At 37.1% G+C, this 27,736-nt stretch overlaps 2 protein-coding genes across 12 annotated transcripts in view; one reads left to right on the forward strand and one right to left on the reverse strand.

Annotated features, from left to right (window-relative positions):
* The window catches only part of STS (steroid sulfatase), a 203,542-nt gene extending 187,003 nt beyond the window's left edge, over positions 1 to 16,539 (reverse strand). For 3 of the 10 annotated variants that reach the window (XM_064500954.1, XM_026110836.2, XM_026110837.2), the window contains exons 1-2: positions 16,351 to 16,533; positions 15,403 to 15,550 (exon numbers count right to left, since the gene is read on the reverse strand). The gene's annotated coding sequence lies outside the window, so the exon portion shown is untranslated. Of the gene's footprint in view, positions 1 to 4,049; positions 4,247 to 5,400; positions 5,454 to 15,402; positions 15,551 to 15,660; positions 16,116 to 16,350 lie in introns of those variants that run through there. The other 7 variants (XM_064500937.1, XM_026110835.2, XM_064500921.1 and 4 more) reach the window with 6 other exon arrangements.
* The window catches only part of PUDP (pseudouridine 5'-phosphatase), a 76,587-nt gene continuing 65,044 nt past the window's right edge, over positions 16,194 to 27,736 (forward strand). The window contains exon 1 of one of the 2 annotated variants that reach the window (XM_026110838.2): positions 16,194 to 16,381. In XM_026110838.2, coding sequence (XP_025966623.1) covers positions 16,294 to 16,381 — 88 coding nt within the window. In that variant the 5' untranslated portion in view covers positions 16,194 to 16,293. Of the gene's footprint in view, positions 16,382 to 16,577; positions 16,760 to 27,736 lie in introns of those variants that run through there. The other variant, XM_026110839.2, reaches the window with a different exon arrangement.

The following is a 27,736-nucleotide window of genomic DNA, read 5'->3' on the forward strand; positions in this document are numbered from 1 at the left end:
GGCTTCCTCTCTAATTAATAGAGACAGGCACCTTAAGAGGATGAGTCATCTCTTCTCAAGACTGGTGTAATGAAGTGCTGGAAGTGATGATCACGATTGTTTTCCACAGACTAGAAAGAGAGCCTAAACACCTAGGTTAGACTAGAGGCATATGAAAGGAAGCCACCTTGGTGGCAGGCATCTGTTCGCATGTGCCCAGCGCAAAACGTGACCAAGCAACTTTGCATTGCAAACAATCACTGTAACTTCGCAAACAGTAGAATGTGCTTTCTTAACCTTACTGGTGTAACAATTTCCTACTCTCCAAGTAATCCACTGAACTCTGAGAACTTGGGACAATTCTTCATCAGTTTAAGTTGCAAAACTTTGCTCCAAGGGAGGCATATAAGTATTCTGAGTTTCCAGATTGTATAACAATCAGGTATATATTCTGTCTGAAATAAAAATACTTTATTTTTTTATTAGTCTTAATCAAAAAATGTTTGATATAAGAGTGATAACATGCAACAGCAAAGATTATGGTAATATTGGTGATCAAGCCTCTGCATGAAGTAAGCTATAGCCAACCCTGTGTTTTGCTTATAAGCACAAATGTGATCAGTCAAATAAACTTTATCTCTGACAGAACAGAATTTACATTCCTCACTGTTACCTCACCCCGTTATTTCAAGGAAGCTGTTGTCAGAAGCAACCAGCCAACAGGCTATGAGATCAGTCTGATTCTGGTCCATGGCCTCCTCCCCTGCTGCTTTCTTCCTGAAAGACTAATGAAGATGCTGGAAAACTAAAACATCCTGTGACCTGCCAGCCACTTTGATCTTATCATCTTATTTCATGTGATCCTTGCACAAAAGAAAAACACTGGGCCTCCTACCATATGACAGCAAGTCTGTTAATGTGCATGTGCACTGTCCAGTTATTCATGGGGAAAGCAGACATTTGGCTCATTTCACTGGAATGTGCCTATTCACATGCCCACGGAGAGCACGTACGCCCGACCCCCATCACACAAGGGGGGATGCATTCATTCTGCTTACGTGACAGTGATGCACATGCTTGTCCTCTCACATGAGGGGTAGGAAAAGAAAGCAATGGTGCATCTATCACATAGTATACTCAGATCAATTGACTGCTGCAAGGAGTCTTCCAGTCCCTCCATAATGAGCTGTTCAGTCTGTCCCATTGTAAAGACTGAGCACTGTCGTGTTAAGAAAGTAAGCAGACTAATGGAGAGGAAATGGCTGTCAGGGATACTACCTACTTTGAATGTTTGCACTCTTTCCCAGAAAGAGTAATAGAAAAAACAAGAAACAGCCCCCCTCCACCTCAACCCCACCTCATTTATCCTTACTGCGACACAATATCACTTGTGTCTGCGTTTGGATTATCTCACTTTACCATGCTACTGAAATCAGCACCGCTCTGCTCTTTATGTTAAAATGAGAAGTGCTGGATGAATTCAGTATTGAACTACTTCCACTGGTTTCCATTTGCCAGAATATTCAGCGAATGATGTGTTCTTGTTCTGCAATAGTCATGAAAATGTCTCAAGAAAAATTGGTATTTTTTAACAAGATAAATTTTAGAAAGAAAAAAATAACAAATTTTAAAACAAAAAGTGTAAGTTTTTTAAAATAGCCGCAATTTTAAAAAAGACATTTTTCTCTTTTATTTTTACACCTGAAAAATGGCCTGCCTAGCATTTAAAAAGGGAAAGCAAACCACTTTTTTGGTTGATCTTTTGGGCAAGGAGATTTTCTCACTACACTGAACAGGGTTAAAGACAATTGAAAGAGTTCAAGGCAAAACAATATTTCTGTAGCTCTTCTTAAGTGTTTTTCACTGACCTAATGCAAAACTAGAACAAAGAGAAGAGAATTATCCATTCACAATTTTTACTCTGATGCAATTAACATAGTAGAAAAAAAAACTTCAGAAAGATTAAAAAAAAATAAGATAGGAAACCTTTTTCTAACTAGTTTTAATACAGATGGACTCCACTTGCATTAGTCATTGCAGCCACTAAAAGTACAAAACAGCTTTAAAATCAAACACACTTACTGGAAAATATATTTAGAAACAAAAGGAAAGGATCATGAATTAAGGTGGTCTTAAAAACCAAAAAGTTATTTACCCTGGAAAGATCACCTGTGCAATTAGGAAGAGAAGGATTTTGAGCTGTGTGGTGGCTATAAAATTGTCTAATTGCAAACTACATAGATCAGAAACTTCTCTTGAGAAATGTGCAAGCCAAGGGGCAAAGATATTAGCATATACTTGCATATTAGCCAAATTTTTCTCCCAATACCAAAGCCGTAATCATTTATTAATTTCAGTAAGCATTAAAACGAACAGCTGACTTACTCCTCTGTCAAGAAAAAAGAATTAATTGTGAATATACTTAGCTTGGCAGAATATTGCAAGGATGCAATTTAAACATAATCGGATTAAGCAACAAGTAGAATTAAAGTCTTAAAAAGAATGATATCTGAAACAGTAAATAATTCTAAAAGTATCTGCATACAGTACAAGAAGAGGCTAAGGAGGCCCTTAAGGGCCTGACAGAGGGGGAAAAAAATCAAAACAGTGTAGATTATGTATATTATGTTAGCACAATACAGGAAAAACAGCAATCATCTAAACCACAAAGGACTGAGAAATTCCTTCTGCTGTGTCTAAGTAGAACATGCCTGTCCCTTCCACTCCCCCTTCCTTCTCTCTCATACTTTGTCTCTCTTTCATGGGGAAACTTTTAAGTTCTTGCTGTTAAAACAGGACATCATGTCTTTCCACATAAGAGCTAATAAGCAAAATCCCAACACCATAAATGGATGAAATGTATCATTAGCTGAAGACTACATTCATTTCACTTCATTGTTATCTTATTTTGTATGACACTTTAAGAGTACTAAGAAATATAAGAATAAAAAGTATTCCAGAAAGACATATTTTCCATTTTCACCTGGTATATCAGTATCAACTTTCTTTTAACATTTGAGCAGTTTCTCAACAATAGCTCCAGGGGTCTCCAAGAACAATTATCTTTTCACCTGGACTGAAGCATGCTGCAAGTATGTTTGAAATGAATAACCTGCTTTTTTAGTCATTTTCAGAATGTCATTAAATAAGTTTTCAAGAAAGGATATTACCCTTCTCCCTGTGTCTTTAGATACAATAGATACCTGTGCTTTTAAAGGATGGATTCCATTTATCAGTGAGAAAGAATGTATGACTTTTTATGTCTACATGCTTTTTCCAGGACTAATACTCTACTGTTAAGCTTTATATATCCATTGTCCATTACATAATAACTTGCATTAACTGGAAATGTGATGCTTCTTACATAGCTAAGAATAACTTTTGTAAATGGCTAACGCATGTCATCAACTTCTAAATTTCTTCATTCTTTTCCAGTGCTGTCAGCCAGTGCAGCATTATAAACATTATGAAAAAAGAAGATAAAGTAGCTTGCTGGTTTATTGACTTTAACTTCTAATTAAATAAATTTCATAAGACTGGTGATTTCTACAGAAAGCATGTTTGTATATGACACCATGTAACCCCCAATCTGGTTAGTTTAAGACAGTGTCAGAGGAATCCAGGTCCATCTGTGCACTGTGCCCCAAGATTTCCTCCCAAGTATGGCTGATTAACTGATTCTTTAACACAGTAGGAACAAGAATGGTCTATTTTTATACCATTGACTTTTAATTTAAAATATTCATCCAGGAAGTGGAAAATCCAAAAATCATTCATGTTCTGAATCTGAAGCAGTTCAAACTTGCATTTCCAGAGCCCCGAGTGCCACAGCCATCAATTCTTGTTAAACACTTCTTTGCAACCCATCTCAAATGGCCTGACTTCCTCCTATCCCTTTCTCATCTTAAATAAACTTCCTTCCACTTCTTTTCATCCCCAAATTTCCTCTTACACAATCAAGAAGCCGTACCACAAACTTTGACTTCTGTAAGACTAATCTTTCTAAGCCATACTCCAAATCCCTTCCCGCTCAAGATTTCCACATTACTGTGCCATCCATCCAAACTCACAGACTGAATTCCTCTTGGATGTAGTGCTCGACTTTTCCAACTCTGCTTGCCCACACGCTGCTATTATCACTGCTACTCCACTATTGCAACTACTGATGCTGCTGCTTCTCTCTGCTTGCCTCCTCCACAACTTCTCCCACCTCAATGCATGCTCCTTCACTGGTGAGTGGCACACAGGGTTTCCTATTGGCTACTGTGGCTTTCCCAGTACTAAAACTGCCTCAGCTGCTGGTCTGACAGGGATTTAAAACCTAGATACAGGTCTGCGTTTACCAAAATCTGCCTAGAGAATTCCCTAAGGACAGAAGGCAGAAAATACGCTTGTGAGAAAACAGAGTGTATGGAATCTACATTATTATTGAGTCATTGCAAAAATGTGCATAGCGATATGTGCGGTCAGATTCTATTCAATACATGTTTTGGTTAAATAGGCTTCACCTCTTTCATTTCCCTTCCTTTTTCTTTCCTCAGTGTGGTTGCTGAAATGCAGACTTTCAGTATAAAACCAGCAGATATAACCTATTCAGAAGTAAACAATTCTTCCTTACCTTCTCTGTTTCTCTATTATTCCTTGCCATCCTCTCTATCTCTGCGATTCCTCTAATGCATACTGCCCCCTCAGTAACTGTGTTTATCTCTGGTTAGTAGGATAGATGTGTATGAGATTACAAAGGAAGAGATTAGATCTACTTGATATAACTTAAACAAATATTTGTTTTGCTTGTTTCCTCTTTTGAATTAAAGGGATTTTGTTGCACTGCACATAACCCTGACTTACTTCAAAACTATAAGTTTGAGAACCTATCCTCCCCACTCCGCAAAAAATTATTTAACTATGCATTTGCATTTGATTCTTGAAACAGAGTTAGTAATGAAAAGGACATATGCTTTTAACACCCCTTTCTGAACATACAGAGCTTAAGTGGTGAGAAAAAAACCCACTGCCGTAGAGCAGGAAAACATGCTAACCATGAATTCACTGCTTTCTTGTTTGTTCTAACTGCTTCCACAAGGCTTTATACTCCTTTTTACCCACTGGAGGCAGGGAATGTTCTAATCCATTGCAACATTTTTGTTAAAAAAATTTGCCTCTATGGTTGATAATATCCTATAGACAAGAGAAGACAATATTTCTTAGCATCCCTTTTTTCTCGTTTATATAATATACATTGCATTAAGATAATGAGGAAAAGACAACACTGAGTATGTTATGACTTCCTATAATTGCTGATTTCCTGTCATGAAGAATTTGCTTTGAGCTGTGAAAGAATACAAACTCCAACTATACCTGACCTTGATATTTAGAATAAAGCTATATACAGACAGCTGTAGGGGCAGGAGGGCATTTTACCTTGCAACACGGAATTATTTCAGTTTCTGCCTCCAGCTTTCAAATGAGATGGCTCTGGACTTACTAGTATATGGGCACAAAGTCCAGTCATGTGAACTGAAGCAGAAATGCGGAGGGCAAGAAAGGACAACACTGAAAAAGATTTCTTCTTGATATACAACTCCTACTCTGTTTCTTGAAAAATAACTTACTTCACATGAGGAAATAACAGAGATGTTTTCATAATGAATATACGTCATTAACCAAGAAACTAGTTTTAATTTGTTACTAAAGATAATCTGTTAGGCTTTCCAAATGCTAATGACTTTGCATCATATTCTTGGAAAACAAGGATGGTGCAATAATATCAAGTACATTTCCGCCTTCTGTACACTTTAAGCACTCCTGCAGAATACCCACATAGTAACTTCTGAGAAACTGTGTTAAAGACACCTTTTGTAAGCATAATTTCAGATCAAGTGTTTTCAGACTTTTCTACTGGAGGTGCAGTCATTCACTTAACTTTGCCAAGTGCTAGCTAGTTTATGTATTATTATCCTTCTCCCTGTCCCACCACCCAACCCCTGTCTCCCTGGCCTGTGTAATTATTTTTAACAAGGAAACTGAAGAAAAGGAAAGACGCATGTCCAAAGATGTGTAGACAGCTGGTGCTAACGAAAGTTAACCGAGTCCGAGTCTTACATACTAAATACAAAATAAAAATAAAATACCATTTTTCTTCCAGGCATAATATTGAATCTAACTGAATGACTGGGGGATATAAAACTGAATCAATGCTTTTAAAGAGATATCTAAATACAAAGCTTAAGTTAAACTTTGCTTTGAGAAATCAGAACAGCTTGTTCAGAATTTTTTTTCTGTGATTTTTTCCTCTATTTCAACGTAACATAATATAACATCTTTGAAACCATTTTAAATTGCTAATCTTTTCTCTCTCAGATACAAATCAGAAACACTAGCTCTATATCACACCTTCATAAAACTGCAGCTACTGTCCTGCAGTTGTTAAAAGCATTTAAAAGGGCAAATCAAATCAAACAAATTTAATAAATCTTGTTAACTTCCCACAAATAAATAAACGGCCAGTTTTTTCTCTGTGATAGATCATATTTTTAGAAAGTACTGAAAAAAACCACTTCATATAGACTTAGGAAGCAGTACAAGAGATGCAACAGAAGAGATGCAACATCCATTGAGAAAACACAAAAACTTGACATTTTACCAATTTTCTTATCTCTATATACTGAAACTCTTCAGAGACATATAATAATAATATTTATTTAAATCAAAATGAATTTTATTTACAGTATATATTATTTTCAACAAATTTTAATTATTAAACAATATTAATAATTCAAGAACTTGTGGTGATGTAAATTAGAAGAAAGTAATATAAATATATGTTTGCCTAAGTACAGATGGATTAAATGAACAATAGAGCACAAGAACATAGACCTGGTCATGAAATGAAATGCAGACTTGTATGACCTAATTAACATGACAATTCAAGCCATTCAATATGGAAGACCAAAAATACAGCATAAAAAGACCCCATTCATTCTAACCAACACAGTATGCACCAAAAAAAAAAAAAAAAGAAAGAAAAAAAAAAAAGGTGAACTAATGAGAGAAAAAACAAACATTCTCCTCCTCTTCCCATACAAATCTGAGCACTGAATGGAGATTGAATGGAGGGATTTTTTTTGCTTGGGTTTATTCTCCATGTTTAATTAGAAATCACTGAGGGGTGCTAAAGTGACAATTACTGAATGGCTCCAAAGAATCAGTAGGATTGAAAACTTAGGTGCTAAAAGGAAGGCATTTAGGCTGTGGTTATCCCAGTAATGTAGCCTCTAATGATACTGAATATATGTTACTTTATGAATTACAGTATCTGTTGTGACTAACTTTTTTTCCATATACATATGAATGCAGAGCCCTCTTCTGGTTTGATTTTCATATTTGTTACAAACCTTGTTTTTTAAGATGCTTTGGTCTTCAGGTCACTAGCTGGGAGTCAGTATCTACTAGTTCATACATGAACATCCTTGTATATAAAAGAGTTTAACTGTTTGAATGGGTAGAGGAAATTATTTTTGAAATAGTGTTTGGGAAAAGGACAGAAAGATCCATGACCAGGATCCTGTTATCTAGCGGACAGAAAGCAGCTGCAGTGGGGTAGACCTTTTGCCTCAATTCATCAAAACATCACTGCTGATGCTTTAAATGTTTAGGCTTAAAGGTAACCACACAAGTAAATGTTCGCCTATCTGGGGTAGTACATAGATTTTCATGAAAAAAAAATATGATAAAGAACACTGTTATCCAGGACTGCCTGAATGTTGGTGCACCACCTCTAAATGTTTATGATTCTTCCACATAGATTTATTAATGCTAGCTTGTATTTCACAGAAATACAAATGAAATACATCTATAACAGAACTGAAAATTGACAGAACAATATTTGTTAACTTCTCATATATCTATACTATTTTAAATTCTTTCATGCTGAAATCCAAGCAACATAGATGGCTAATTTCAGAAGATAGTTGAGAAAGTCACAGACACCTAGAAAGGAAAGATGGTTTTGCTGTTCCTCAGGACTTTGTACATAGAAATTGGATATTGGTTGTTAAAGGATATTTATTCTGTAGCAAATCTTCAGTGGAAAAAAAATACTCTTTACGTTTTGATCCATTCATTCTTCATCTTAGTCCAGTAACACCACTAACAGGTTTTGCTGTAGGAATTCTGTCACCATGTGTTTCCTCTGAAAGATTGTAAGTGAATCATTATATGAAATGAATTTGTGAAACTTCTGGATGGCAAAGGACTTTGTGACTTCCTCAGAATTGCATATCACAATGACTTATGTGTGGAACTCAGTAATGTTATAGCAATTACGGCATTTTATGTAATGGTTGTGCTTAACTTTAGTTAATTACAGAAGTTTAACTGGAAGAAGATCATGTTGACTATGTTTATACAAGGAGAAAGATCCACGTTTTGTAGCCACTATTAGCCAGAGTTTCTGACTGTAAAATAATGCTTGTCCGGGTTACCTGAACACGCACACGCAGAACAAGATCTTTAAACAAAGAAGGGCTTGACGAGACAGGAAAGATGTATTTCACTGGATCTACTAGATAATGTACTTTAGTATAGTTCCTAGATGTGATGTAGTTGGAAAAGGCAGATGACCATGCAGGTCTCCAATGTTTGTCATGTCTTTCAAGAAGCAGCAAACTCCCAGCTGAATGAAATATTTGACAATTGCAAGTGGCTCACTATCACATTTCCAAACTTTAAAAAGCTTTAGTGCAGACCCCACCCCGGAAGATGCTGGGCAAGATTCAGTGACAAGAGTGCCACCTACTGACTGAAGCTCTATGCTTCCTGGGGTACTTGGGCTTTCTTGGGAGTTCTGCAACTGCGGCATAACCCTACCTCATTTCATGATGGCAGGACAAGATGGCACATGCTACTTAATTAGGATACAGAGCCATCTTAATATTGGAAATTTTGTTAATAGCTTTTGGAAAGTTGCATTAGCCTAATTTTTCCAGATTTGCTAGATGAAGGCACAGTTGTAGGCCAAAAAAGAAAAAAGTCAGTTAAAAACTAATAAAACAGATTATGGAGCCAGGTTTTCAAACCTAGTTGTTAATACTTAATACTCATTCCTTATAGCTTGTAGCAGCCACTGGTCTAAATAGTGCACAAAACATTTTTGAAATAATGATAAACCAGTTAATTTTGTAACAGTTTCTTGAGGATAGCTGCCTCACTGCCGTTGAAAGAAAACTTAAGTTTTTCATACTTTAAAAAAAAAAACAGAGAAGACCTTTCGAACTGTATTAAGAGGTATTGAGCTCTTCAAACGCTAGATATGCTGCTACTTATCTCTTTCAACAGAACTCAACATTAACTACTCATAATTAATGCAGATCTAGATTGAAGTGATCCATAAAGAAAATTTTAAGTTGGACATGTGACATGAAAATAATTTTCAGCTTTTGAAAGGAAACAGTAGATACTGACAGAAACAAAAAGAAATACATGGTTCAAGTAAAGAATGTACTGATAAAATAAGTTTCTTTGAATTCTGAACTTGGTTTTTGCTGCCACAATAAACTCTGCTTCGGAGAGAATAGGGTCAAAGGTAAAAGATGGCGTGGAGACAGCCAAGACATTTGGCTTTGTACAAAATGGCGAAAAACCTGACTAAGCAGCAGTCATGACACAGAATACTTAGGAAATACAAATCACTCATGAGTGAACAGAGTTAGACTATGACAAAACGGTAATTTAGTTCTTATGATAATTAAAAGGAATGCTGCATCTAGGGCTAAGAAGGTAGCCTATTAGTAGAAGTGGCTTTTCTACTTCTCACTTCTAAAATGAGTGGCTACAAAACTTCACCTGAGTCTTAGACTTCTTAGGATATGGAAAAACTAGAGTCCTGGAGAGCAACTAAAATGCTAAAAGATTTAAAAAGCATAAATTATGAGGAACAATTACAGGCATTGAGCTTGTTAAATCCAAAAAGAGAACAGAAGAACAACATGGGCTATCCAAGTAGAGCAAAAGATTCAGTGAAAGTTTAGGCAATTTTAGGTAAATATCTTTCTTGGACATTTTATATATAAATCTGTTTCAGTGCAAAGAATTCAGCTAGATCTTGATAGTCTTTTGTAGTCTTACCTATGATATACCTTACCTAACCACAAGAAGTGTAAATCTAGGAATCTTTCAATCCTGCAGTGTCACTGTGAGCATTCATTTTACAGAACCCAAGAGGAAATGTTTGGAATGCACTTAAAAGTTGGAGCTAGGTTTCGGGGGGGGGGGGGGGGGGGGAAGGGCCCTCACTGCCTTGACAGCAGTGACTTCTTTGACTAGGACAACAATATTTCCTCCTAGGCCTCTAGGTATCCCTAATCTTTGGCTATATCAATATCTACAAGTGTGTTTCCTGTTTTAAAAATGACTTAATGAAAGCGAATGTTTTATCGATCTCCTGCTAAATAAGTTGTTTTAGCTGAAAGTATGAAATAGGAAATAAGTTTACATTATTTTTTTCATACATTTCCTCAAGGCATGTAAGCATATGCTTAATTTAAAGTTGGTAGACAACATAATGAAGGGCCTATTTCCTCACCCCCAAATTAGTCAAATACATCTGTGCCCTATGTGCTGGCACTCACAAAATATATTTGATGTTGGCAGTCAGCAACACCAGTTTTGCAGTATACTACCAGTGTGTGTTTGTGTGCGTGAATATGTAGGGAGGAAGAGACAGCAGTAGCTTCAGGAGAGAAGAGAGAAATTTCCAACAGGGAATTAAAACTCAGTTAGGAGGTACACTAACTCCAGCAGCTAATGAAAAATCCCAAGTTCCCTAGTCAAGAACCACCTACAGATATAACTCAGCTGCATACAGGCTCAAAAAGCTAGCTAACTCTGCTTGGCATTGCCACCTCTGCTCTCCCTTTCCCACCGTTTCTGCTCCCAAACCCGAGCTGCTACTTCCTATGTTCCCGTGCAATGTTATGGCTTCTATGGCTAGATGAACCTAGCTACTCAGACTGTGAGAATCAATGCAGAAAAAGCATCTGTTCTGTGGTACTGTACAACACGTGGCCTCCAACAGCCTCCCTACACTTCCCAGGTTGATGGTATGTTTCTCTCTAGTCATGTAGACATACCAGCCTGAGTGTCAGCTCTCTCAGTTATCTCTACTCCACTATTCAGAGTGGATATAAGATCTTAATATCATGTAACAAAGTGAGCAGAATGCAAACACTGAGATCTGTATATTCAACTCTCCCACTTGTGCCATGCTGAATGGGGAACATGCATATAAAACCTGAATCTGGAGCAGCACAGATCAGTGGCCTAGAGGGCTTGTAATCCAGAGAATCACAAGTCTCTCTCTTCTCATTCTGGAGATACAATTACTGCAACCTTTTGAAGGGCCTGAGCTTAGAAACACAAGACTGCAAGGGACCACTGAGGGGTCACTGCATTCAGCTCCACCCCTCTTGCAGGCAACGAAGTGATAGATGTCTAGCTCAGAAAAGTCGACAGAACATGCATTTCACATGGCACTACAAATACAAAATGCTTCCTATTATCTGTAACAACCAAGCTACAGTAAAAAAAAAAAAAACAGCAAAAAAATGACATTCACACGCAGACTAGAAAGAAAATCGAAAGGCTCCTGCAATAACGAAAACTCAGCTTAAAAAAAACAAACAAACACAACACAACTTGCAAATGATCCTACAAAAGAAGCCCATATGATAAAGGAAAAGCAAAACAAGACACAATACTCAAAATTTCACCTGGGGATGCATCCCCTTCTGCTCTAATCCTTCTGATAGTTTATAGCTAAGCAGTACCTACCCACTAAGCACTTCAGGATTTCAGTGACAACGACACTGCTAATCATCTGCACGTTTCTTCCCACAGCTTGTGTGTAGCCAATATTTTACTGGAAGGCCAAAAAAAATGTTAAAAAGCTAATTCACAAACCATATAGTATAGAGGAGAAACAATAATTTTTGTTGACTTTAATGGCAACAAAAAATAGGCCTGAAGCATGACATTAAGCCTTAATTTCACGACTTCAGAAACTGTTCATTCTGTTGTACAATGTCCTCAATAAATTTACCAATTTGCGCCTAAAAGCATCTTAGACATCTTGTTCTCTCGTGTGCTTCGTTGGCTCTTCTGGAATTTCACCCCTCATCACTGCTTAAGAACTTTCTTATAGTGCCTCATCTAAGTTTATTGATGACCAATGTATATCTTTTTTAATCTGTTCTCCTGCAGCATAATACATCATGTTTTCTTCCTTTGTAACTAACTCACTTGTACCTGGAGGCAAGTACCAAAAACCAGAAAATGGATGGCTTGCATGCTTGACTACTTAGAAGACCCACATTATTCATGAAGGTAGAGGATACATTCCTCCTTAACTTACCATGTAATCAATAAAACATGACATAGATTAGCAGAAGTATGGTGTTATTTCATTGTCTTAAGCCATATATGCTCATTTTCTGTTTTTCAACAGTAAAAACATGAGCTGAAACAGTAAAATTCACTTAATTCACATGCTTAAGGTAAAAAGCTGACATCCAGCATTGGGAGATGTTTCAGTTTCTAAGGGCTTATCAGGCTCAATTACAGCAACTGTTGTGAATCACAGCTGATACCTGAATTAAATTACATTTAACTATAAATCACTCCAAGTATTTTGTTACTAATATTGTGTTTAAAAGCTGTTCATGTAAATCATTGTGAAAGCTTCTAAATTACTTGATTTATTCAAGTCTTTAGTTTTTTTTTTTTTTAATATAAAACCAAATGGACTATAATCTGTTTATCCTCTTTGCCAAGGCACCTCCAGAACAAGAAAAATAAAAGCAGTCATTTCAACATGAAATACATTGTGCATGATGTTCCTATCAATGCTATAAAGAATATTTTAAGTAAAGCCATGTTCCAAGAACAGTGTGAAGTACTGAAATAGGAAAATGAAATTTTTCATTCAGGTATATTAGTTAGAGAAACACTTGTGCATATTCTGAAACTTTTACTGTCCAGCAAGAGAACCTACTAGCTTAAATTTCAGTGATGTGGAAAAGTTTTTAGCTTCAGGGGAAGGAAAATGACAAACATAGTATGGTTAAAAGAAAAAGTTATTTGGATTGTGTATCAAAAATGTTGTTTTGCATACCTCATTTCATGAACCTGAATATTTTCAACTAATGTCACATGTAAGAGCAATAGAAATAAAATAATTTTAACATACTATTAGAAAGCCAAATAAAATAGATATTTGGGGTATGAACAGTTAATGTTCAGTCATTAAAAAGAATTGAACATCCAGCATGTATTCATACCACTTAATGACATACAATGTAAAACTCAGGAAAGATTTTTTTCATCTGCTTTGGTATGTTCCCAGGGAGAAACCTGGATTCATTAAAAAACATACATGAAGTTAATTGCGTCCTTCAGACTTTGCAGAATTCAAGCCTACTTGCATGACTGCATCTCAGTAACTCAAGTTCACCCTCCTCAATAAGCAGACACCAGGTTAATAGGCACAACTTATTATTGGTTTTACTAGTCCTTGTACCAATGTTTACAATGTACACAATGTTTTTCCATAACTCAGAAGTTACTAAAATAGGGTCCTCACCACTTGAAAAAAAGTTTAAAACAAACAAAATTAAAGTAGCAAATATAAAGGCAATTACACCATTCCCACACCTCGTTTTCATTCCTTCTCAAAAAAAAAAAAAAAACCAAAAAACAAAAAGTAACGCTCAGATGTTTGAGACAAATATTTAAGTGAGCTCTGATGAAACCTAGATTAGTAGTGTCACTCATTTGTGCGTCTGAAACTATGGTCCACTGTGCGTTACAATTTCTGACTTTCACCCTATTTCGTTCTTTTAGTAAGCAGACTTAGGCACACTGAGTAAAGGTAAATAGTTTGTCTATATTGGAAAGATTTTCTTGTGTTTGAATGTAGCTTTGAAGAATCAACTAAGCCAACATTACACTGATTATGACTGATGAGCCATAGTAAAGCAAGGCAAATTGAGGTCATCAGCATGTCAGCTAACCTGACTGTGTTCATACGTGCACAATGTAATTTGTAACACATCACACTAAAAGGGATCATCTCATGCAGGATAGTTCCATTTTTGTGTTTTTCTTAAAATACGCTGTCTTCAGGATTTATTCACTTTTTAAACACTCAAAAGCTTTGCATGTGCCTGACATTTGATAACATGCATTGGTTTTTTGCATTCTAAAAATGGTATGGTGTCACCTCTCTTTTTTTTGGCAGGGGGAGAGGGGGAGAAGGAGTTTTATGCTTTTCTCTAACTAGGCCAGTGACTCAAGATATCTGTCTGACTGATGTAGCTTTTCCTTGTCAACAAGTACAGATGTTACTGCAATAACAAATACAACTAAAGCTAGATTTTTTAGACTATCTTATAATTAGAAAATGAATGCATCCACTTCATGTACTACTGCCCTATAGTGTACTCACTAACAAACCTGTGCTATAACTTACACTTCTATAGAAGAAACATATTCTGAGTATTACTGTTCTAAATATTGAAATGACTGTAATAATTTTTTCCTCATAAAAGATTTGCACTCTTTTTAGACGTACTGTATTTGGGATTTGGTTTTTTTTTTTTTTTTTTACTCTGGCTCTGCTCCCAGTTAACTGAATTACTAAAGAAACTAACACATTCTATCTGAAACAAAGTTTGAACATTGTCTTGTTGCACAGTATTTATCACAGAAGCAAAATTGTTGTGGGTGTTCTTAACAACCATATTGTAATGTCAGACAGTTACAAAAGAAAAGCCTGATCTGGAAGTACAGGACCCATTTTCTTAACTTTACATGAGGACTAATAGACAATTATCCATGACATTTTAAGAGACATTTGAGGCACTGCGAATAGTCTTTTTCCCAACCTAGACAGGTAGGGCCTAAGCAGCATTATTAAACACAGTCATCACAATATAAGTAAAAAAACCCCAGAAAACCCCAAACTCAAAAAATTTTGGTAGAAAGAAAGGTTTTATTATTAAAAAAAGGTAAAGGCCACGGATGTTTTATCTGTTTTCTTATTTCCAAGACTAGAGGACATACAAGGATTTTCCTTCCAGAAAATTTCTCACAAAAGTACCATAAGCTTTTTTCTTGGGGGAGGCTGGGGGGGGGGGGGGGGGAAGGGGCAGGAAGTTGGCTTTGGGTGTGTGGGGAGAGATAAGATCTGTAAGGAAGTTAAATGAAAATTCTCATATAAATTGTATAACACCCACAGTTAGGCCTTGAAAAAAATACCAATAACTTGCTAAAATGTTGAAATGGCACTGTGTAAGAAAATGAAGTGCTGAAGAAACCTAAATACAGAGAAAAGAGAAAGGACTTCAGTTATGAGAAGCCACAACTAACCATTGGTTTTGGACAGAACTGCACAGCAGTATATATATCTTCAAGTCACCACATCACCTTGGGAGTCTGATATAGCTGTTTTCATGTCTGCTTCTGCAACTGATGTTTTGGCTGTAACTGACAGTCTCGATGCCCAAAGATGAGTTACCTGCATGAAAAAAGACAAGCAAAAAAAGGGAAGACTGATGAGGACAGCCACCTCAGCCTTTCACAAGTCAAAATCAGTAGGTGTGTCTATGCAGGCAGAATTTCCTTCACCTTCGGATCACCGTGGTTCATTTTTTGAACTTCAACAGCTTTCAAGGAGAAAAAAAAAACACTAAACAAAAAAACACATAACGATTCACACACTCAACAACCCATAAGAGGATTACTTTATGCTTTCCTCATAAAAAGTTTCACATAGCCTTGAGCCCTTTTGTTTATGGCTTCCAGGCAACTACACCACCAGTAATTTTACACTTGTAAATCTCAGCACTTCTAGGAATGCAAAGCGGTGGAAGAGAATGGTGCCTAAAACGCTGAACCGAGAGCAACTCCATGCTCCCTCCTATACACAGCAGCAAACGCATTAAAAAAAATCCTTCACAAGAAGACGTCCATGCGAACAAACAGAGGGAGAAAAAGGGAAATAAAAGACAAAAGAAAAGGGCAGTAACACTGCTCTGTGCTGCCAAGGCCTCCCCCCTTGGCCGGGCTGAGTCTGGCCGCGCAGGCCCGACCCGCCCAACGGCTCTCCTGTCAGCAACTGCCACAAGTAACCGCCACAGGCAGCGGCCACGCGGCTCCGCTCCGGCACCGCCCCCGCGCCGCGGCCCTGGCTCGGCCCTCTCCTCGGCGGCGGAGCGCGCTTGCGCTGTTACCGGCGCTTTCGGCAGCGACGGCGTTGCCATGTCGGCTTCCTCCTGCTCCTCCTCCTCCCCGGCCGCGCTGCGGCTGGTCACTCACCTCATCTTTGACATGGACGGGCTGCTGCTGGGTGTGTAGCCTTCACCTCCTCTCCCCTCCTCCGCCGCCGCCTCGCCGCCGCCCCCGCCCCACGCTGGCCGCCCCTTCCCCGGCGCTGTGAGGGGACTGCAGCGGCGCGGCCGGCGCGGAGGGGCCGGAGCTGGAGGCGCCGCGGGGGCGACGCCGCCCCTCCGCCGAGGCGCCTCCCGGGCCGGGGCGGCGAGGCCCGACCCCGGCGGCCGCGCACTCGCAGTGCCCTGGCAGCCGGCCGGCACCCTCCGGGCCGGCGTTGTTTGAGCCTGAATAAAAGGCACAGAACAACAGAAAAAGATATTTCTTCCCCCCTCCCCCTTTTCGTCTGAAGTAGCAGCTCCGGGGATGAGATTAAAAGAGATGCTTGCACTTAACGGTAGTGTGAGAAGAGGGCGGCCGTTTGGGGGGGAGGGGGGGTTGAGCGCGGTTAAAATTTAGGCCAAACATTTAGGTATAGAGGATAAGTTTCCAGGAGGTGAGAGGTGCGCGGGCCCCAAGGGCCGAGAGGCTGTGCTGGCTCTGGGGAGAGCTGTACGAGACAACCGAGGAAAGTCCAGTGTCAGGAGGGTTGCGTTGAAGCAGCCTGATGGCCTGAAACATGTTAAGGCGATGCCTTTGGCCTTCAGCTGAAAAGGCTGGAAACTGACTGATACAGTCATCTTCCAAGTTTTGTGTTATTAGACCTCCGCCTTGACACAGATATCCAGAACTCCATCAGCTCTGTGCTGCACGTGTATTGGATCTTGATATCTGAGTAGTCAGTGTGACTAGAAGAGCATTTAAGCCTGTTGTTACTTATTTGCTGGACCAGAGCCTTCTGCTGCCTGTAGTATAAAGGAGTATTTTTGTATGTGACTTGGTTTTTGAGATAGTCTACTTGTATCAGAGCACAGGAAACAGCTTTTGATTTGGGTAAATTCTTAGCAGGTCTGACCTTGATGTGCGTGCCTTCCTTCTGCAAAACTCAAATTGTTGTTCTTTTGGGGAAGACTGCTTGTAAAGTCTAAGGAATGATTCTGTTTCTAAGAAGTGTCTGGTTTTTTTCTCCTTCACATGCGTAAAGGAGTAATGGGATTATTCTGCTTCCAAGAAATGTGCACTTTTCCCTCCTTCACCTCTGTAACAGACTGTTACTATATTTTAAAGTAAAAATGGGTTTGCTTGTGTTAGGAGGAATAATTTCAAGCATTTGGGGCCTCTGATTTCTTTCTGTTTGCTTCAGCTGTGCTCTCAGCACACCATGCAAAACACTAATATTAAAATGAGTTGTTTCCTTCTCATTTCATTTTCAATTTCAGTGCTGGAGTCTCATATAGCCCGGGGTTATGCTGGGTTTCCGGAACCAATTATTTTTATTGCATTTTTATTTAGAATTTTTTGTTTTCTGTTTCCAGGAAAGCCTTTTCAGTTACTACTGATATTTTAAACATAGTTTGAAAACCTCTTTCACACAGAATACTTACCTGAGCAGAAGAGTCTGGCTGAGCAATATGAGTATTTAGGCCCTAATGGTAGGAATACATATGATTTCTGTATCTGCATTAAGTGATCTTATTGTGCATAAGTGTTTACAAGCTTTTGCTTTGGACAGTATTCTGGGAGCTAAAGAGATTTTTCTCAGATGCCATCCTGTCTCTGTTTAAAATTTTCTGTAACATTCCAAGCAGGAAAAAAAAATAACGTAGGTCTTAAATCATGTTTAATTCTCCCAACTCCCGAGGCTCGTACAGTGAAGGACCATTAAAAGTGCCCTAGATTATGAACTGTACAACATGCTGGGAAAGTAACTGTAAAGGATCCATAGTTCTTGGACCTAAGCTTGCCAAGATTGCAGTACTAAAAGTATAAACCTAGTCATTGCTGCTGTTAAATTTGTCAGCTTTAAAGTACAGCTACAGATAAATGCTGTGACACTTTCTGGATTTGTTCAAATAAAATACCAGACATAAATTATGGCATTTTATATGCGTGTGTGTGTATATGTATATATATCTCAAATGTACTTAGGTGAAGAATTTATTCTTGCAGGTGTAATTTATTTTTCTACTTACATATCCTTCAGACTGATAAAGTATTTGTGTCCTACTTCCATTACCCTAGTTACTCATGGATATGATTTCTTTTGTTTAAAAAGTTGCATTGAAGGTGTTGTATTTCAGTAATTTTACAGTTGTGGTGAAAGCTCAAATTATGTGTAATCGAATTTAAAATATTCTAGGTGTCTTCCAATACAGAGTAATAAATGGATATAAAGGGATACCACCTTATGACTTTTGTAAGGTATACCTCCTTTTAGAGGACTTGTACTATATTTCAGCCTTTAAAAGCTTTGAGTTTTGTCACAACTTTAACATCATTTTTGATGAATCTGTTTGCTTTATGACGTGTGTCTTAGGAGGAAAAAAGGCAGTTGGAACTGTTTGGAATTCCCGTAGATTCCTAAAGGTTTTATGAAATTTGTAGTAATTTTGGGGCGGGAGTGAAATAAGGGACACCAAATATATTCTGACCTGTCCATCTGCTGTAAATGTTCTGAATGAGACAAATACTTATATTGATGTAAGCCTATAAATCTACATTATAAATCCCGATTTTTAATTTCTTACTCCAATTCTTAATTTTCTTATTTTTTCAATGTATCACATAGTGCTTATGGAGGATGATAAAATGTATTACATACATGTTTCTAGAAGTCATATAAATCTGCATAAAATTAATTATTTTGAAAGAGAAAAATCAAAAATTTCAATAGTGGATGTTTAAAACTCCACTTTTGTAATTTTTAAATTTTTTTTAATTCCATAATTGTATATATTTTTCAGAATCAGAACCTTTAGGCATTGCGATTATTTTCACTCCTAATCAGTATGTTAAAATGTGTGTGACTGATTTTGGAAGTTTTCACCTAAACCTTGCCAATTTTGTAGAAGGATTATTAATTGATCTATAAATGATGGAAAACTGAACTTTAACTAGATCTTATGTAATGTGGCTTGAACTTTTTCCCTATAGCTGACATATTTGCTCCTAATTAAAAGTATAACATAAGAAGATTTGAAGACATTTATGAATACTTTATAATGGTGAGTGTAAAATCCTTAAAAGAGGGCTGAGGCACTTACCATATTCTTGACTTTAGAAGTGGTCTAAGTGTTATCCTGTAGAACCTGCATCCATAAACTTCACATGGATACAGCTAGGCCTTATGAAAGTGTTGCTAAGTCTGATCTTTTGTGAGTTTATCTTCCCCCATCTCTTTAACATGATTGAGTCTGATTAAGTTGCCCTTGAAACCCACCTTGATACATCATCTTAAACTCACTACGGAGGTTCTTGCCCCTGAACTGCCAGTGGAACTGCTTCATCCCTTTCTGTTGGAGTCCTGCTGTATCATTATTTGAAGCTTTATCTAACACCTTTTTGTTCAGCACTTAAAAGCAATGTGGTTCCCCCTCTGCAATTTTCTACTTTTGTATTACCTTCTTTTTGCCCTGAAGCTGTTGGATGAAATCTTAGTTTTTTGTCTATCTTTCCAGGTGCCAGGAAATCAGCACACTGGAAAATATTGCCCTCATTTAGTAAATGAAATATGTGCACAGCACCTGTAGACAGCTTGTCATTTAACAGATAAAATTAATAGATAAGTTATTTTGTTCGAAACTCCAGCAGTGCGTGAACTACAATGGAATAAACTGTCTTTATATGCTAGTATACTGCAGTTACATCCTGTTGCATTATACATATGCAGCAAGATTTAGTTAGGTGGTTTAAAAGTGGTATACACTTCCCTGTTCAGTATTACCCCAGAGAGACAAGAATAACTGAATTTTAATTTTTGGTGTGCTACTGAATACTTTTTTTCTTAACCAGCATTTTTACAGTATAAAGTTGCCACATGCTCTCCTAGAGCAAAGGAGATTTGAATCCAGTAATAAATGCTCAGAACTTATATAGTAGGTTATTCTTACAATGCTTTAGTCTTTGCCTACATAGCAGTTAGAAGAGTATAATTTCTATAGTAAAGTATACTTTTCTACCTGCTAGGTTGTAGCATAATTAAAACTATCTTTTATGTGTTTACCCTGCACATACTGTACAGAGATAGCTGGTTAAAATAATAATAGTAATAAAAATAGATAAAAAACTAGAGCTCATAAATACCTAAATACTGTTGATACAGTTGTACTGTTCAGGACATGATGTTTCATATCTGATTCTGGCATTTTTGTATGTAAAAATGTACAAAAATAGCGCTGAAGATATGGAAGAGAAAATTATTGAGTTCGTACAAAATATGCAACTAGGGTGACATGCCCTCTAGGATCTATCTTCTCAATATAGTGCATATGTTGTCTTTTGAGCTATGACAAGTGTTTTGTAATTGCAGATGATAGCTTTTTAATGTCAACTGTTCATTATTATCTAGTGGCTCCAAAGGGTAAAGATGCATTTGGGATTTCTTAAAACTGAGTGCCTGGTCTGTGTTAGAGAAAAGGATTTTGCCCATTTTCTCCACCCCCACCTTTCATCCCATTAGTTTTTCAGCTGGCTGGTATGATTATCTGTCTTCAGTAGCTGAAATGGAATTGTTACTGTTTTGTCTTTTAATAGAATTATTTTGTGTATGAGTGTACAGACAAAAGAAAATGAGAAAAATAACATCTGGTCGCACATATTTGGTGACCAAATACAATTAGAAATACCTTTGTGCAATCGTTGTTGGGACTACTTAAGTCACCGCCCAACAATCTCAGATGTTTGGAAAGGAGTTGTGAGAGTGGTATGTTTAAATATAAAGTCGACTTAATTAAGAAAATACTGTTTAAAGGTACAATGTACACTGAAAGGATTCTAGTAGCTCCCAGAAGATCCATGTTTAGAAGAATCAGTTCTCAGCTGGACTGAGTCTGATTCTCTCTATTGCCAATTTTAATCAATGCAAATTAATGAATTTCCATGAACTCCTGCTGGTATACATGGGAAGGGAATTGGGCCAATATAGTTCTATAGAGTTCCTGAACTGTAAACATCATTCTGATTAGAGCTTCTTGAATAGTGGCTGAATTAGGTACTATGGTGATGCTTATAGGCAAAATGGATTTTCTGGCTGGAATGTTGAACTGATGGAACCATAGACACGGCATGAAACAAGTTTAGTAAAATAGTTTTTGGAAAGTCCCTCTCCAGAACCTGTGTTTGGAAAAAGAAGAAGGGGAACTTGAATGAAATTTTTGATCAGTGAGTTTTTGAATGGTAATACTATATCTGAATTGTGCAGCAATGGTGTACACCTCTGAATAATCTGAAATTACTTATGTCCTTAGAAACATCACATAGCTGTGACTCATGGGTCTTAGATTAACCGTTCTGTTTGAAGTCTGAGTAGTTAATCATTCCCTTCTAGTAGATAGGGTGTTTCAGCTGTAAGTCAGTTGGTTGGTGAATTAATGAGCAATAAATAGCATTTCAAAAGGGAATGTGAGCAATTTCCTATACAGGTTTGGTTTTACATTGAATCTCATGACTGTCAGCAATGAAATTAGTTATGTGCTGTGTTTTTGTTTGCTTTGTTACTCCTTTTCTGATGCTAGAGAGATTTTCTCTATATGGTGCATGAAAGTCATCTTCAGCCTTTAAAAAAAAAAGCCTGTAAAAGGGTGAGTATAGGTGCTGTGTGGTATAAAGGAGGAATTAAAGTTCTTAGACAACCAGGTTTGGTAAAAATTGCCCTATTTTGGCTACAAAGGGATTTGAAGAAGACAGAAAATGTGTAGCACTTTGTAACTGGCAGATCTAAGAGGGCAAGACATTGTTCTGTACGACTGAAAGTAAGCAAAAATGAGCACCTATTGCTAACTGACAGAAGAAGAACACATGGAATTGTGGTAAAGTGAAAAACTAAGGTGACCCAGATTTTAAGTAAACCACAGCAGACACTTCTGAAAACCCAGCTGGCAGTTTGGAATGGAGAATTGTGCAGAATGCACATGTAAACAGTCTTTCAAAACTCTTAACATCTTCAATTAAGCCAAAAAAAGGCAGTTTATTCTTGTTAGCAATTAATTAGTAAGAAAAATAGGAAGAATGTTTGTCAAGGGAAAAAATGCCTTCTGTGAACTTATAACATTAATAAGCAGAAGCCTGCTGATCGTAGTGTACATACTATTAATGATGCTTCATTGTGAGGTACCTCAAACTGACAAATAGCTTCCCAGAATTTAGTGCAGAAGGAGAAACTGCAAGTGAATTTTTATTTATTTATTTATTTTTACATCTTTTCTGTCATATGAGAATAGGATGACCACGGAAGATTATGGAAATAAACCACCACCTAGCTAGGTAGTTTCAAAGGGTTTTCTTCTCATGGAACATTGGTCCACCTTCTCTGTGGAGAGTGGAGCTAAGGAGTTTGTAGGCCTTCTGCTTCAGTAGAAAGTGAGTTGCACTTTGGAAGATGAGCTGGTGGAAGAGTCAGGGGAATGTTGAACTAACAGCACAGGGGAGATTGGAAAATATCATGAACAGCGTGCTTAGGGGTAGAAAAATAAGCAAGACACCAGATCTTTGGTTGTCAATACACCAGTGCTATAAGCCTTGGTAATAAATAAAAATAATCAAAATTGCCATTTAAACATAAATATGATTTAGTTAGCATTGCTGAAACCTTGTGTTTGGGTGACTTGTGGTTGGAATGACAAAAAAACCAACCCCAACATATACATGGTTATACCTCAAGTAGAAGCTAGTATTCAAAGGAAAAAGACATGAGGAGAAATCTGTTACCACGGTAAGGAATTTTATTATTTTTGTTCCTAAAATACTGTAATAGTTACATTGAAATTTAATAGGAATGATACATTTACTAGGACAATTCAAAAGAAGGCTATACTGCTTCCTCAATTTGGGGAAATCAAATGAGGTAGCTCTGTTATTGGGTTATGAGGAAACATATTACAGTAGTAATTTAGAAAAATAATAAACAATGACTATAATAGTTAGACATTGTAAAATGCTTAGGACCAACTAACATGAATCCAGGAGCTTTAAAAGAAGTGGAAATAGAAATCATTGAACCATTGATATTTGGTAACAGACTCAGGCTGGACATGCTTCAGAAGGCTTCAAAATATTGACACAGTATTTATTTACTTCTGAATAAATAAATGTAAATATATATATATGTACATCCAGAAACCCAAGTAACTACAGAATAGTGAACCTGACATTAATCCCAGGTAATAAAATAGCTGATAAAGGACTTGATTAATCAAAAATTAAAGGGAGTTCATATAATTAATGCCAGATGAATATGGTATTACAGGAACTAGATCTTGTCTAACCTTTTTGATCTTTTTTTCCCAAATGAGATAACAAGTTTTGTTGACAGATTCTTAAACTGTCATGCAAAAGGTGATTCATGGAGTGTCCTCCTATATGGTACGTTACATGGCAATTCACAATATTTTGATTAATAAATTGGAAGGATGCAAGTTCACTATGGACTTAAAATGTTAAGAACAATCATCAAGGACCTGTTTTTAGTAGAGCCCTGCAGACAGACAGACACACACCCACACCCACACCCCCAAAATATATATATTAAAAAAAAAAAAAAGACAAAAACTGGGAGAATGGTGAATGATGAAGAGGCGTGTGCGTCTGTGCAAGCAAGCAGTATGTCCTGATTAGGAGGTTTCTCTTTTGCCATCTTCTGAATCTTGAATTCCTAGGCAGTGTTCAGCAAGTGGGAGATGGCGTCCTGGACTTTCAATACTGTCCTGGGAGGGAAATGCAGGTGAAAATGCTTTGGGGTTGAAAGGGCTTTTAGCTCAAGGCTCATCAGTGGACAAGTTTTCTAACCATTTAAATCATGTGAAAAGTGAACATTTGATCGGTATAAAGTAAACAGAAGTGTTAGAATAGACACTTAAGTTCAGGAGCAAGATTCAGTCTATAAATACGCATTTCATATGAGTGCTTATTTCAGTGCGATGTGGACATGCCTAATTTGAGGGAAGGAAAAGATTTTTAGACATGCCTGTTGCTTGATATTTTACACACTGTTCTCCTCTTCCTCCCCAAGAATGTTGCATGTATACTAGCTATACTGTACAGACGTTTCTGACCCTCTAGACCTAAAACCTCTTTGGCTATATCTAAGCTGGAATACTCAACTACAAGCCTGAACTATAATGTGACTTGTGCTGGAGAGGAGCCTAGCACCAGTCTGTGACAGGCCCTAATTTCACAGAAAAGAAACCCAGGTTTATGCACTTGAAATGAGAGGCAGAATGCTCTTGTAGGCCTCTTGAGTTGAACTTTTGAGAGGCCAGAACATAGATGGGTTTAGATGTCACCTTCGTTGATCTGGGCCTAAGTTTGTAGGAGCCTGAAAATCTTTAATATTATAGTATAGTGTTATACTATATTCTATATAGACTGAGTGTATAATGTTAATCTTTCCTGACTGAGAAACTAACTTAGGAATACTGCTTCAAACATAAGATATTTCTTAGCATTGTGCTTAAAGCTGAACTAAAGCTAAATTAACATATACAGAACGTGGCACTGTAATGTAGAAAATGTATTTATTTTTGTTGTAAATTTTTCTTAAGAGTAGTGACAGTTTTTATGTAAATTACTACCCCTGCTGATGTCTGTTAGCATTATGAAGTTGCTTCTTTACATGAGATAATTCAGTGTATTCAAGCAGTCTATTCAAGAAGTATTTGGAAATTTCTGCTTTAGAAACCACTATCACCATAATTGAGAAATCATGTTGTACTGTACAGTTCTGGGAGTGCCAGCTTGTTCTAGCCCTTTGCAGGAAAGAGAGGAGTAGCTTGGGCAACTGGGATCAGAAGTTTGCTGAATTTGCAGCCACTGTCTCATTTTTGTGAAGAAAACTACTGGATTCTTGTATGCCTCTTCTAAACAACTCATGCATTACTAGTTGTACAGGGAATCTCTGGTTTATAGCATAGAAGGAATTAGCTCATTCACTGTAGTGTTGGGAGATTCACAAGTGTTTTGCATGTTTTCTTTCTCTCCAGAGTTACCTGCCAATTGTTACAAGGTCAAAACTCAAGAATTCACTCTTACTTTCATTTCATTGCACAAGTTGCCTGGGAGATTGCAGTTTAATGAAAACTGATAAAAGCTCTATGCTGAAGTTTGCTTATGTACATGCAATGTTTTATTTTACAGTGTGAACAGCAGGTTAAAACAGTCTCCTATTTCTCCTGCACAATAGCAAATAGCACCAATTCAGCTAAACATCAGTCCTCCCTAGATTGTCCTCTGTTGTGGCCTGAGTGCAGGAATTAATCTTCTTAGGCTGTAAACTGGCAATCTTGTAAGCTCATTTTCTGTTTCCTAGGTAGTGGAAACTTACTTTCTTGGCATGCTCTGTGTCGACCTGATTTTGGAGAAAAAAAGGGGAAACAAAAGTAGTGTTGTCCCTGTGTTCTGTACTTGCATCTTGGTGCAAAACAAAGAGGTTAATTTTTTTATTAGATTAGAATAGCATATTTCTAATATGCTTCTGGAGCAAATCTTGGAGGTAAGTAAAACAGCTCCTCGTTGAGAATTAACTAATCATAAATAGGGTAAATAAGATTTGTCATATGCCTACAAGCTAACATTTTAACTTAACAACAAGGAGAATTTTGGCAAAGAAATAACTTGTAGTAATCTAGATTCCAACTTTTATTATTCCTCTGATTGATTTGCAAATTGTCCATTCTGTTGTTTGTGAGTAGAATAATCCAGAACTGGAATTTCATTCCAACATCTGTTGAATAATTTTCTTCATTTCTGTAATGGTTACCACATTTCAAAATGCCGTGGGCAGCATTAGCAATGATCTTTTCTCCCTGGGGAATTAACAGAATGCTCCCAAGCTGAAAGAGACATGATTTGGTCTTAATACTACACATAAATTACACATAAATGCAGTGCACTTCTGGTGCTTGCTTATGTATTTATTAGTTGCACCAGACCCAAAGCATTAAAAAAAAGGAAAAGAAAAAAAAAAGAGGGAAGCAAAGATTTGCTAAATAAATGAATCTGAAGTAATTTCAGATTTCCAGTGCTCATAATTTCATTTTCTGCCTGTTACACGAATCCAATTATTTGGAGGGTCTTTAGCAAGTCTAGAGGTATGTTTTGAGGGTGCTAAGAGTCTAAAGGTTCTGTTTAATGTTTTTAAAAAATCGTACAGCAGTTTGCCAATTTATAAAAATTAGACTTTTTATGTGCTTAAATGGAGATGTTGGAATCTGTTTGTAGGTGATAAGGTTTTATGTGTGTCGGCTACATACGCTGTTTTGTGTATAAAGTTGCAATTATTTTGCTTTGAATATAAATAATAAGGTGCTATAAATGGAACAGAATCTCACACAAAGAAAAAATGCATAGAATTTTCCCTTAAAATACACTATATCCACCTGCCGTATTCCCATTTTCTTTTTACCTAAAAAAGAAAAAACAACATTAACAACTGTGAATTTATTGTTCTTGGTTACTGACTAGTTGTAATTCATTCAGGTAGTCTTGTTGTGCCTTGGCTAATTGAACTCTTGAGAGTGGAATTTTTAAGGCCACCTTAATTTATGTGTTGAACAATATACCAGCAAAATTCTGCTTCTTCAGTTCTGTTGGTATACTTTCTTCTGGAGGTGATCTTATTCTTGAGTACTTACTTTTATATTCTGAATATGCACTTTTAGGTTTTGGTGATTATTATTATTATTTATTTTTTTGACTGGCAACAGATCTTTAATGTTGATCTTAGTTTTATCAAGATGATCTTTGCTCTTTAAAAGACCAGTAACTGTACTAAATAACCATAAAAAAATAAACTAAATATCCTCTCAGTCCAAACTTGTTACCTGTTGTTTTAATTATGGACAGCTGATTTTCTTTTGCAAGGTATAGATACTGCTAATATTCACTGCTGTACATGTAAGAGAATACTGCTTTTGCCCAACTTGGTTTTGCTGTTGCTGTATACAACAGATGGTTCCCTTTTTAAAATACATTTTTATTTTTTTTTCTCCTCCACTTTTGAGATGTGGGAGGTATTTTGGTAAAAGTTACCACGTAAGTCCTGCTCCTGGTGTCCTGTCTCTGATGAAACAGGCATCCATACTCTCTGTTTCTTGTTCCTGAAAGCATTCCTTTGGGTACCAGTTATGTATAATCACTTCATATTTTACTTTTTTCCTTCTGCTGTTTGTGTGTATGCTTGCTTGTTTTGGACAAGTTTCAGTACAGTTTGTCTCAGGATAACCCAAGACAACCAGGAAGAAAACTCGTTTGATTATTTCTGTCAGTCTTTTTAGCTAACATC

Source organism: Dromaius novaehollandiae, chromosome 1 (assembly GCF_036370855.1).
Source record: "Dromaius novaehollandiae isolate bDroNov1 chromosome 1, bDroNov1.hap1, whole genome shotgun sequence".
Taxonomy (NCBI): Eukaryota; Metazoa; Chordata; class Aves; order Casuariiformes; family Dromaiidae; genus Dromaius; species Dromaius novaehollandiae.